General features: G+C 39.7%; 2 protein-coding genes across 2 annotated transcripts in view; one reads left to right on the forward strand and one right to left on the reverse strand.

Moving 5' to 3' along the window:
* Window positions 1-4,186: 4,186 nt before the first annotated feature.
* On the reverse strand, window positions 4,187-8,850 carry Psmd10 (proteasome 26S subunit, non-ATPase 10). Its single transcript, XM_037198794.1, has 4 exons — window positions 8,827-8,850; window positions 7,904-8,050; window positions 7,648-7,814; window positions 4,187-4,340 (listed from the first exon to the last, which is right to left on the reverse strand). Exons 1-4 carry the CDS (start codon window positions 8,848-8,850, stop codon window positions 4,187-4,189), a joined length of 492 nt encoding a protein of 163 aa, XP_037054689.1.
* Window positions 8,851-10,275: 1,425 nt separating this feature from the next.
* The window catches only part of Atg4a (autophagy related 4A cysteine peptidase), a 62,413-nt gene continuing 59,539 nt past the window's right edge, over window positions 10,276-13,149 (forward strand). The window contains exon 1 of the mRNA XM_028876902.2: window positions 10,276-10,494. Within this exon, the coding sequence (XP_028732735.2) occupies window positions 10,473-10,494 (22 nt within the window). The 5' untranslated portion in view covers window positions 10,276-10,472. The remainder of the gene's footprint in view (window positions 10,495-13,149) is intronic.

Below are 13,149 nucleotides of genomic sequence, written 5' to 3' on the forward strand. Positions count from 1 at the left end.
AGGCACTCTGAAACATTGGATCATCTAGGCCATCTGTTCCCATCGGAGATTTTTCAGGGGGTCTTCCTCAATCAAACCTGATTTTTCTTAACCCAGAATGAATCCATAGCCTCTTATTTCCTGTGTAAATAAAAGCAAAATATCTTTCCCAAAGTAACACATCTTTTGACTTAAATTTTGAAGTCAAGATAGTTTAAAAATATATAAGTAGGTTTAATCTAGCCATTTTCATAATCAAATGTCTCTCAGCAGTTATTGGTTGTTCATTACCAATCAAAAAATTTAAAAGCAGCACAGTAGCATATGGTATCCAGACCTCTGTGTATTTTCCATCTTTAAATGGCTTATATTTTTTTTATTACTCTATTCCTTTTACAAGGACTTTCTTTACTCCTTTTCTTTTCTCTCCCAAGCCTACATATATTTTTTAAACACACTGTGACCCATTTAGAGGCTCTTTTTGTCTGAATCTGTCCTTACATCTGTAGTCATTTCTGTCTGCATGAGCAAAAACCCTGCTGTGTAACTTAGATCATGGTGTGCTGGTGCTGGCTCCTCTCCCGTTGGTTCCCTGAGAGTCTAGTCACGTGGTGGTGGCATATTTACTGACAGCTCTGGGAGCCATGTTTACCACCCCAGCTCTGGGAACTTTCTAGGTCTATGCTGCCACCAAGTATCATGCTGCTGGCTGTTCATAAACACCATTTCAGTGTTTGGTAGCAAGGCCTCTTAAAAGAGCCGCCCCATTTTTGCTGCCAGGAAGCTATCTCTTAAAGGAGCCATACCTCTGCTCATTGTCAGCAAACAGAGTCTACTGGAGAAAAGGCAGCTACCAAGAAGCCGTGCTTGACTCCATTCTTGTGTGTCTAGACTCTCTTTTTAAGCTTTGTCAGGTTTTATGTAGAAATTTCAGCCACACATAGAACACCATATGTAAACAGATGTTTCCATGTCCCAACTGCCCAGTCCCAAATAACTGACTCAGAGGCTGAATATGAATTATAAATGTTCAGCCAATAGCTCAGGCATATTACTAACTAGCTCTTACATTTTAAGTTAACCCATATTTCTATTTATGCTTTGCCACGTGGTGGTACCTTTATTAGCATAGTATGTTCATCTTCTGCTCCCTCTGCATCTGGCTGGTGACTCCTGACTCTGCCCCTCTCCTTTCCATCATCCTTAGTTTGGTGGTCCTGCCTATACTTCCTGCCTGGCTACTAGCCAATCAGCATTATATTAAACCAATTCAAGTGACAAATCTTTACAGTGTATAAGAGGATTAGTCCACAGCACAATGCCAGATGATGGGGGACATATTAGAAGGGTGGAACCCAAAGTTCCAAGATTTTGATCATAATCCATTATAGTGAACAGTCCCTACTTACCCTGAAGCTCCAGAGGCCCATCAAGATCTGATCACTGAAACAAGTTGCTCTGGACTCCCAGGAAATTCAAAAGGCTGTAGGAGCTATGTATTAAGGTACTCTTTTACTTTTAGCACTTAGGAAACCAGAGGGTGATAGGAGCTGTATGCTAGGAACACAGGAGAGAAACCAATAAATGCATGCCACTGCTAATTTAAAGAAAAGTACAGGGTAGGTGTTACAACTAATCCCAGCGATTATGAAAAGGCCAGAGTACCATCTACTTGGTTCATTGTTTGAGTATACACACACAAAATAGTTTGGGTTCTGGGGAAGCTGGGTTTTGTTACTGGCTGTTTCTGCAGCTCTCCGTGTTTTATCTTCAAAATGGAAATGATTTCTGTCTCAAAGATTAAAGTGAGAATGGATATAAAAAAAATCTTAGAAAATGGACTTATTACTATTGTTGAACTATATCTTCTGATAATTGATGTGGTGTTCTTTATTATTATTCAGGGGAACTTTTAGGGGAAATCATGGCTCCCTTTGAGGGTTTGATGAAAACTATAAACACATAAAAATACACGAAGTTTTAGGCAGTCAATAGGACTGTAAAGCTGGAGCCATGATCCCCAAAGTGAAGAACATTTTATACCATAACAAACATACCAACAGACTGATTTGAGGGCTCAATAAAAATGATCAATGAGTATGAAAACAGACAAGAACCAGATATAACCATGTTAAGAAATTCATTAGGGTTGGTGTAATTGAGGAATTATGGAGAGAAATACTGGGGGTCAGAGAGATAAACTAAGACATCCTATCATATTGAGACACAAATTTTCCTCTATATAGAACCTAACTGAAATGTTAAATTTATATGTTATGCTGAATGTTGTATTTTCTATAATAGAAACTTAAATATGTAATATCTTTCAGTTTCAGGGCTGGAATGATAGCTCAGTGGTTAAGAGCAGGTCCTGTTCTTGCAGAGAACCCAAGTTCAGTTCACACCACCCATGTCAAGCAGCTCACACTGCATTTAACTCCAGCCCTAGGGAATCCAGTGATCTCTTATGGTCTCAGCAGGCACTTTATTCACATACATAAACCCAGATTCAAAACAAATGCATCCACACATAAAAATAAGATCTTAGATTTTGTTTCAATTAACCTATTTCTTCTATATTATATTATTGGTTAGTGTCACAATTGAATTATCTTATTCTCTGAGTTGATTTTGTTATTACAAGACCTACTGACCTGAATGAGCTTTGTTGCTATTTGGTTTCCTATAGGAACAAGTAGCAATTTGATCAGTGTCAGAGATAATTAAGATTCTGGTTTATATAATTAAATAAGTAATACTAAGAGCCTACCAATTTCCTGAAGTTTGGTTCAATCTGTACTGCTTATTGAAGAAATCTCAAAATTTGTAAAAAGGAAAGGCCTTTACCTCCTCCCACTTTGGACCCTATGGGATAAGACTTACTTTCTGATCCTATTGGGAAAAAAACACACTAGAAATGAATAATTTCATCATTTTTCCCACCAACATTTAACAAATGTTGCTTTCATAAGAAAATACTTCCCTTACTCGTTCCAATAAAGATTAGCACTCAGAATGTTCATGTCAAAAAGTTTTGTTAACAATAACGCAGCTCATATGTACAAGACTCATTTTAGTTACTGGTCATTTAAGTCTTTGACCCCAAATTAATGAAAGTTTGTAGATTTACTTAGATCCCATCTTTTAAGCAATAAGTGCAGCACAAAATTAAAATTCAAAGAGTCACTTGGACTACATTTGCTGACTACTTATCAATTAAGATGCTTTGCTAAATAGAGTTCAAGTTTATAATTATTAATTTTCTTTCACTCTACATTAACTTGGCAATTCAAAAGATTACTATTTTTTATGGATTTTAGTTGCAGTTCAAGCTCCATTAATTTTATTGACTTCAGAACTATCTTGAACTGAAAAATAGATCTTAGCTCAAGATTTTAAGGTTTAAGTGAATGTGTAACTGACTTGAAAGAAATTGGGAGATTCTTTCAACAGTTTATTGCTTGTGGCACTAAAATACAAGTTTTGTAGTACTTGAAATACAAATCAAAATATATTTTGTTATGTATCCCTTTAATAAGCTTGACAATTCTTTTCATTTACAAGGTGAGTTGATATAGATACTTTTAATTTCTTTTTTAAAAAACGGTATGTCTTATTGTGGAGGAAAATGGCTAGTCAAAAAGGTACATGACACATAGGCTGTGGTTGTTGCTCTTCATTATTTAGGAACATACAATTCAACTTAAAATTTGGTCCACTAAAATATAGAACTCCCCCCTCCTCCGTAACAAAAATAAATTAACCTCACAGTTGAAAGAGAAATTTGGCAGAGGTCTCAGTGTGACCTCAAAAGACAAGTCAGGCTTTGTGTCACCTGCACAGAACCCGCCTCAAACCCCCTGACAGTCCAACTGGCTGCCTGTTTCTGGACTTGTTCTGTTCCGCAGCAGGACAGCAGGTGGATGGGAGGATGCTCAAGACTCATGACAGCCACAGGACCACTTACTCCAAATTAAGCAAGGTTTAATGGAGAACAATAAGTGACATCAGCAGAACAATCTCAAGAGTTTTGTTGCCTGAACAGTGGGTTGTAAGCTTAGAACAGGGACTGGAGCAGGAGCGATACAACATGTAAGATTCTGAAGGTGAACAAATGCTTTCAGTCATTCCAGATGCCTTGTGCGCAGTACAACAGTTTCCAGGACAGTGAGGACAACAAAACCCACAAAGAATAAACCCAAGCTGCTTAACTTTCTACAAGTCTCTTGAGTATTAAACCCAGGCCACCCTTGGCCACTTGCAGGGGTGTCTTTTCTTCTTTATTCTCAATGTAAATACTTGCTCCTCGGGTCACCAGTAATTTTGCTTCTTCCACTCTCTCCTCGTCACAGGCTAAGTGTCTGAAATTGGGGATCACAAAGATGAATGAGTCACTACCAGTTCTGTATAGTCGTTAGGATTTCCAGTCTAAACTGCTTATCCCTGGACAGTGGTGATACTGGAAAGTTATTTCATCAGGAAAGGGAAATCAACTGGCATGGGAAAGACTGGAAATTAAACCTAACTAGAATAGCTCTATAAACCAGATCATAAATCATGCTTCTGGTCCCACTAAAACACACAGTTGGCTCTAAATGCTAGCCTACGGCACAACTTCCTCATTTGATGGAGATTAATGGTAACTTACTCTAAGCACTTTAATGTAATAATAATTCAGGGTTAGAATTAAGGGAAGCTTCAATTCATGTTCTGCTTCTATAATAATGCGTGACTTTTGGAAAAACACTTAAAAAGATCTGATCTCAGTTGATTCGTATATCTCCATTGACAAATCAAGGTACAATTAGCACCGGTTTACAGTAGAAGTTGTCACAGAGTTTGTTAAAGTTCTTGTTCTAATGACAGAAGCCAACAGTTAACTTGCTGAGGAAAGAAACCAACCTCTGCCAGTCACATATATAGTTTGACAGGCAAAGTATTAGGCACTTTATACAGCATTTTATTTAAACCTCACAGTAATCCAGTGAGGAAGAAATTACGACTATAAAATTACAGAGAAGGAAATTAAGGGGAAGGATGGTTAAGTTCCTTAATATGCATACTTAATGTAGTTGCAAAGGGGCAGCACTTATATTGAAGAACAGTATCCATGAAATTCTAAATCCTACTTTCTCCCAAGGACCCTATACTATCTAATTCCTAGACTATTTCCAGGCCAATGTGATTAATGACACATGGCGAAATAAGCTAGACTATTCATTTAAAAAAAACAGTCGCTTAGGCCTACAAGAAAGATTTTTAAATTAAGAATTAAGAAAACACTATTTTTCTTGGTCTTCATTGGGTCCCTCCCCTCAGAGATTGGGGAACCCTGTGGAAGAGGGGCATGAAAGACTGGAGTAGTGAGAGGAGATGGAGGACCCCAGGAGGGCAGGGCCCACTGAACCAACGAAGCAGGGCTCACTCAGAAAGTCAGGACACGCTGGGGTCTGCACCAGATCCTCGGTGTGTATGTTATGGCTGTTGGCTTGTGAGAGTGAGCCTCCAAACAGTGGGAGCAGGTGTGTATGTGAATCTTTTGCCTGGTCTTAGGAAGTTTTTCTGCCCACTGGGCTGCCTCAGCCAGCCTCGTTATGAGGGCTCTTGCCTTGTCTTATTGTACTCTGTTCTGCTGTGTTGGCTGATATCTTTTGGAGGCCTGATCCTTAATAAAGAGGAAATGGAGGGGGGGTGGATCTGGGGGAGAGGGGAGGTAGCGGGGATCAAGGAAGAGTAATGGAAGAGAAAAATGTGTAAGAGAAGAATCTATTTTTTTTTTTTTCGAGACAGGGTTTCTGTTAGCTTTGCCTTTCTGAATCATTGTAGCCAAGCTCCGAACTCACAGAGATCCCTGCTCTGCCTCCGATGCTGGATTAAGCGTGCCCACCGGCAAGAATCTATTTTTAATAAAGAAAACAATATTTTTATGACAGGATCTCTCTATGTAACTTTGGCTCCCACAAGAACTTGATATGTAGACAAGGCTGGCCTTGAACTCAGAGATCTATCTGTCTGTCTCTCTTTCTCCCAAGTGCTGGGATTAAGGGCATGCACCATCACTGCTGGTCAGTATTGTTTGTTTTTGTTTTCCAAATAGTGTCTCACTGTGGAGCGCTGGCTGCACTGAAACTAGCTATATTGACCAGGCTGGCTCAAACTCACAGAGATCTGCCTTTCTTTGCCTCTCCAGGGCTAGGATTAGAGGCGTGTGCCACCATGTTCAGCCCTTGAACTTTCAAAAGCTGAACTTTCAAAAGCTGTCTTAAAGTCAGAGGAGAAAAGGTTCAGCCTTATTCTAGACTACAAAAACACCCAGAATTTCTGACTTGAAAAAGATCATTATTCAACAAAGGAGAAAAATGGGTATGTAAAAACCACACACAAAGACAGACAGACACACAGACACAGACACACACAAACACAAGGTAAAGGTTGGCTTGAAGTTATCCACATCCATCAATCCCAGGTAGATTTAAGAGTCACAGAAGTGAATATTTAATTCCTCTCAGGATGAGAGAAAAGCTTTCTACTTGTAATGGTAATGAATAGGTTTGGCTACATAGTAACTGGTCACTTGTGATAGTTGAAAAATCAGGAACAAATAAGTAGACAGACTGAGAAAATATTTTCAACTGCTATGACATAATGTTCCTATTTTTACTGTGTCAAGAGCACTTAAAACGACAAGAGGGTATATATACTACATGGCATACTGAGGTCCCAAAGCCACCAGGACGAATGAGGAAGTGTTGGAAAGTGTGGGGGGGGGAAGCAAAGAGCTTTGTTTTGTTGTTTTGTTACTGTTTTTGTTTGTTTGTTTGCTTACTTTGTTTTGTTTCTTTTGTGGGAGGCACTGTAGGGGTGAGGGGAGGATACAGGGGGATCAGGAGGTAAATGGAATTAAGGCACATGATGTAAAACTCCCAAAGAATTAATAAAGAAGTTTTTACAAAAGAGTCTATCAAAATGAATGAATTCCCCTGGAAGGGAACAGAGAGGCCACAAAATGTTATAATTTTAGGCATTAATAAATTTCAAAATCAGTAACAAAATGGCAGTTCTAACCATGAAGGTCACACTGTGTACAACACGAGGGTAATTTAGAACTGATGAGGAGGTACTAGGTACTGTTAAGATGCTGTTGGGAGGGTATAATGAGACAACTCCTCTGGAAGCAATTTGTCTTGAAGCATGTGTATTTGTTGAAACAATCAACTTCTAAGTCTATCCTAAGGTCACAATCAGCAATATGGGCACAGATTTTCTTAAACAAATCAGTCAATGCAGCATTACTTAAAATAGTCAAAGGCTCAAAGCTGTTTAAGTAAACAGTATCAGGAATGACTAAATCATGGCACATGTATACAGCTATCATAAATGTTTTAAATGTATTTAATGACATTGAAAATGCTCACAATGTGCCATGAGATGAAAACATAAAATTATTACATCTCAAATTTTGCTATTATATGCTACATATATATATCTGCACATAAACAACTGGAAAGAAATATTCAAAAATGCTATTAGTATTTTTGGGGGATAGCAAAATGATAGTCAATTTTAGTTTTTGTCATTATGCTTTGGCATCCTTTCAATTTGTTTTTTTGCTCTTAGCATGGATTGCACTTCTAAGCAGAATAAAAATGACTGCTATTGGTCACTTACAGAGGAGTGTTACCCTCAGTGTCTTGGATGTTTGTGGATGCTTTGTAGAACAGAAGGACATGAACCGTCTTCAAGTTACCCTTGGCTGCTGCCCGGTGCATTGCTGTAGCCTCATAATGGTCCTTCGCATCTGGATTAGCCCCACCTTCTAGCAACATGACAGCAATCTGGAAAGGAGGACAGGAAAACGATGCGGAAGTCTGTTTCTGTTCACGTTTAGAACGCAAAGGGAAATACTGCAGGGACAGAAGCACACCTCATGCCTGTTTTTCGAAGCAGCATAGTGGAGGGGTGTGCAGCCATTTTGGTTGACAGCATTCACTTGGGCACCTTTTACCAGGAGGGCTTTTACAATCTCATCCCGGCCAGCAGAAGCAGCAATATGAAGAGGAGACCAGCCTGCCTGTATAAAAGGTGCGTTTTTACAAACGCCAAGGAGAAAAGGGACAGAGGTATGAACATTAACATTTGTTCAAGGTTTAGAGAGCTGTATAGATAACTTAACAACATTCTCCTCCCACTCCATTAAGCACTGTGGAAAATTTGGAAACAAATATTTATACAAAAGAAAAAAGGAGCTGGAGAGATGGTTCAGTGGTTAAGAGCACATACTGCTCTTTCAAAGGACCTCCCTTTGGTTCAGATGGAGCACAAAGGTCTGTTATTCCACCTCTGGGGATCTGATGCCCTCTTCTGGCCTCCAAAGGCAACTGCACATAGATGGCATACTCTCACGGATACACACAAATAAAAATAAAATCAATCATTTAAAAATAGCCACAATCCTAGAACACAGATATGACATATAAGACTAATTCTAATACATTTTTCTCCCATACAATAACTTAAAAAAATAAAAACTATAATCAGAGTATATGAAATTCTGTCAGGTGTGTTTTCCACAATTTCTACTTAGCATCATAAGAATTTTTCTGCCATTCTTTGGAATGACTGATTTCATATTAACTTACAAAGTATGTATACCATGCTCTATTCAATCATTCTCCCTTAAAATTTTTATTTTCTTTTATAAATATTACTTTAGTAAACATCTCTGAAAATTAACCTGTGCCTACAAAACAGGCTCCATTCTCAGTTTTTACAAATCTTATCTTTTTACTTATATGTATATGCATGTAGGCCAAAATGGGGTGTCAGGTCCTCTGAAGCAGGAATTACAGGAGGCTGGGAGCCACCCGACATGGGTACTGGTATCGGGAACTAGGGGGGTTCAGCCCCTGAATAGTCCCCTCCAAGGGTCCAGGAAGAATCTACAACCAGCTGATAATTAATCTTTGATGAAAAGAAATGAATCTATGTACACGAAACTCCTTAGTTCATACACTTTATTATTCTGTGATAGTTCTCTCTCTACACAGCTTCTATTCTGCTCTCATGCCTAGCTCCTTTCTTGCCTGATTTCTCTCTATATTTATCTACTGTCTCCTCTAGGTTCTATCTTAATTCCTTCATCTAGTTCTGTCCCTTCTAGGTTCTCATCCATCTAGTTCTTTCCCCTATCAGCTCCTCTCCCGTCTCCTTCTCTCTCATCTGGGTTTTCCTCATGTTGTTCTTCCCCTTCTGGCTCTTCCTCATCTTCCATCTCGTTCCTCTAGTATTCTCTTCTAGCCCTTCAATCTAGTTCTTCCCCATCTCAGTTTGTTCCTCTTTAGTTCTTACCCATCTAGTTCTTCCATTATCTTTTCTCTTCTCCGACCTGTGCCCTGGAAGTCCCGGTATAAGAAGGGAGGGTCCGAGCTAAATTGTGTAAAGCTATTACTTAACGTCCACCTTACCTAGGTGGTGTCTCCTTGTGGAATTTACCTTAAGTCAGGAGACTAGCATGTGGGTTGTTATCATTGTTAATCATTGAAAGTTGGGCGCCCACCTGGGCGGTGTTTCCTGTAGTCCTTGAAAGTGGCCAAGGGAGATAATCTGATTCCAGAGAAAGCCTTTCCTGAGGCTGTTCTCCAAATACCTGGAATGTGTATGTCCAGAGAGTGATTAGTCTACACTGTTAGCCCTTTGTTAGTCAATTGGGAAAGCTATGAAGGCACACATGATTTTCATAACAGAATACAGCTGATATATAACAAGTCAAACAACACCAAAAACTCCTTGGAATTTGGCTTCCTCTGGAGGAATTCCCTGATCCCTCCAGGTAGTTACTTTGCCATAACCAGCTGAGTTCTTATGATATATTCCTGCAGCCTGTAGCATACTGGAACCAAACCTTGGTCCTTTCTCCAAGAGCAGCAACTTAACTACTGAAACATCTCTCCAGCTCTCACAAGTCTTATCTTAATATAGCCAGTATCATTATAATAAATGTTTCTACGTAACACATATACATCTAGGCCTTTATTATTCAGGCAACATTCACCAACAATTTTAACATAAATATGTTAACAGTCTTTTTGAGTTCATAATAATAAGCCCCGAATTACAGAGTTTCCTTACCATTCTAAAATAATGTAATCATTAGCCTCTTGCCTATTCACTAAGGCCATACTATCACTTCTACTTATAAAGGTTCCAATTTTGTTTATGAGCTTAATATTCAGACTTCAGTAAATACAAGGCTGGGGTGTAAAGATAACCCCGGGTTTATCAAACCTGCCTAGTACTTACGTCATCTTTATCATTCACTGGCACTCCAAGTTCCAGCAAGAATTCAACAATTTCTGTATGACCAGCTGAGCATGCCCAGTGCAACGCAGTTCTGCTGTCCTAGATGGGAAACAGGGAAGCACAGCTATCAATTCCTGAAGACAAGTAAGCAGAAGAGTGCTGATGCTGGCAAACCTCCAGTTTGAACATAAGAAATGGAGAGCACCAGGTCCTCAGGTAGGTAACCTTAAGCCATATTACTTACCAGCATTTGAGAGGCCCAGGTATTAGTAACATGGGAGAATAACACCAATAAACGTAAGGAATTCTGGGCAGCATAGAGTGATAAAAGCAGTGGTTTCAATACAGTGGCAGAAATGGAGATTTGCTGTGTACAATTCCAACGTTTTTCATGCCTCTGTGAAACACTGTGCCACTTTTAGATGCATCATTTCTTTTGACCCTCACCATTCCATATGGTCCCTATTATCCCCCATTTTACACATAAAGAAACTAAGACTACTTCACATAAGCAACTTATCCAGTGTTTATTTATCACATAATTTAATCCAAGCTCTGTGACTGTGAAATCTCTATGACCACACAAACTTCAAGTGAGAGGTTCTACAAAGAAGATGTGAATTTTTGTTTTGTTTGGTCAGGGTCTTGCTATGTAGCCAACATTAGCTTCAAATTCTCAATCCTTTCCCTCCATCTCCTAAGTGCTAGGTTTACAGGCATATATGCCACTACATCTGGTGAACACATGGATGTTACGGAGAAAGAAATTAGAAATGTTCATGCAAATAGTTGAGATTATTTTATAAACACATACCCCACAGAATCAGTGCAATAAAATTGTGATTTTTAAATAACGAGGTAGGACTCATGATTCTCAAAGAGTCCCTATTTGTGTTGCTTGCCATACTTCTTAGCCTTGAGTAATATAGTGTGATTGTATGTATGCATGTATAATGTGTGTGTGTGTGTGGGGGGTGCTGGTGGGTCAAACCTAGGGCCTCCTGCACGTTAAAGCAAGTGCTCTACCACTGAGCCTGTAAAGCAACTTGACTGTGACACTCTGGGAGTTGCCTGGTTGCGGGTAGAGGCTGTATTAAGAATTAAAAGGAGGGCCGGGCTGTGGTGGCACACACCTTTAATCCCAGCACTCGGAAGGCAGAGGCAGATCTCTGTGAGTTCAAGGCCAGCTTGGTCTACAGAGCAAGTTCCAGGACAGGCTCCAAAGCTACACAGAGAAACCCTGTCTCGAAATAAACCAAAACCAACCAACCAACCAACCAATCAAAAAAAGAATGAAAAGGAGAGGGGTAGAACCGCCATCACTTGATACTTCTGTTGGTGCCCAGGGAGGGAGACAGCTGAAAGAAGTCTCACTGCTGTGGACACCTGTAGCCTTCCATGTCAATGTCCCCAGAGAGCAGTTAAACTTTATGAAAAATTCAAATACTCATAAAATAGAAGGAATATGAGAGAGACCCAGGACTTGGTGGATAGGAGGCTCTCGAGTAGATGGACAACCTGGGTTACACAGGGAGATCAAATCTTAAAGAACAAAAGAAGTAAGATAAATAAAATTAACATTAACTCATTTAAAACAACTAATAGCCAATTTCACATTCAGAATTCCTTGTCTCCTACAAGCCTTTTTTCAGGTGGTTTAAATCTGGATGCAAATAAAGTCCATAAATTAATTGCTTATGGTTGTTATGTAAAGCTTCACAATCCTGACTAATGCTCCCTTTTATGCCACTGACTGATTGAAGAATGGTTACATTTTCAGTGGATTAAGTTTTAATATAATCCATTTTATTAAATTTAAGCTGTATTACCAGACAATAACAAAAGCAAACTGGGTGGACACAGGGGAATTCTCCTGTTGAGTAATAAAGGAAAATTCCAAAGACTCTTCATTTTGAGCTGTCCTCTAAGAGACACAACATGGAGATTTTTGAAGTGTTACACATTGTGTTACTAGTGTTTAACACCGTGTCTGTCAAACAGAAGGCAATCTATGATTTAGAAAACCATGAAGAAAACATGAGATTTTGTTGATCAGAACAGAATCACTTTCCACTGTCCATTTACTTTTGTTTAGCCTCCATTCACTGAGTTCCACTGGATGTGGAAATCCCATTCTTTCTTCACGGTATAAATAACCTCCCTTTCTAAACAAAGACCTTTCCGAATATTTCTATAGATTCTTCCCTTTCCATCCTGAAATGAATACGTAAAGTTCTTTTGGGGGGGGCGGGGAGGTTACAATACATAATATTTCATTTATGCCTACTTTTTCTACTTAACTAAAATTCCCGGCTCCTCTCAAACTTCCTGGCACAAAATAGGCATTCAGTTACACGTGGTCCATTAAATAGGATTACAACTAAAGAAAAAGAAATCCACATGAAAAGCTTTCTTCACAAAACTCTCAGTCTCTCAAAGCCTGGGCATTTCTGAGAAAAGCGGGAGATGTTCTAGAAACCTAAGAAATTCAGCAAGCAAAGCGGCTGCCCTCTCCCCCTCCCAAAACAGTCTGTTGGGGGCTAGAGTCGGACAGCAAGTCTTGAGCTAACCCAAAGCTATGAGAGGGAGGAAGGGGCGGGAGGAGCTCAGAAGTGGCCTTGGACCAAGTCAAGTCCGGGAAGCCATGCAGGGTTTCACTGACGCCCGCGGCTAGGCGACTGGCCTTCGGGCTGCTTTACCTGATCGGTTCTAGTAGCTAGAGATATATCGGCCAAAATGTGTTCCTTCAACTCATCCAGCTTCCCGGTGTAGGCCAGGTTGCAGACCATTAGGTTAGACACACACCCCTCCATTTCGCCTTCCCAGGATCTCCGTGAAACTCAAGTCCCGCCCGTTCACGGCTCCTGCTCC

Source organism: Peromyscus leucopus, chromosome X (assembly GCF_004664715.2).
Source record: "Peromyscus leucopus breed LL Stock chromosome X, UCI_PerLeu_2.1, whole genome shotgun sequence".
NCBI lineage: Eukaryota > Metazoa > Chordata > Mammalia > Rodentia > Cricetidae > Peromyscus > Peromyscus leucopus.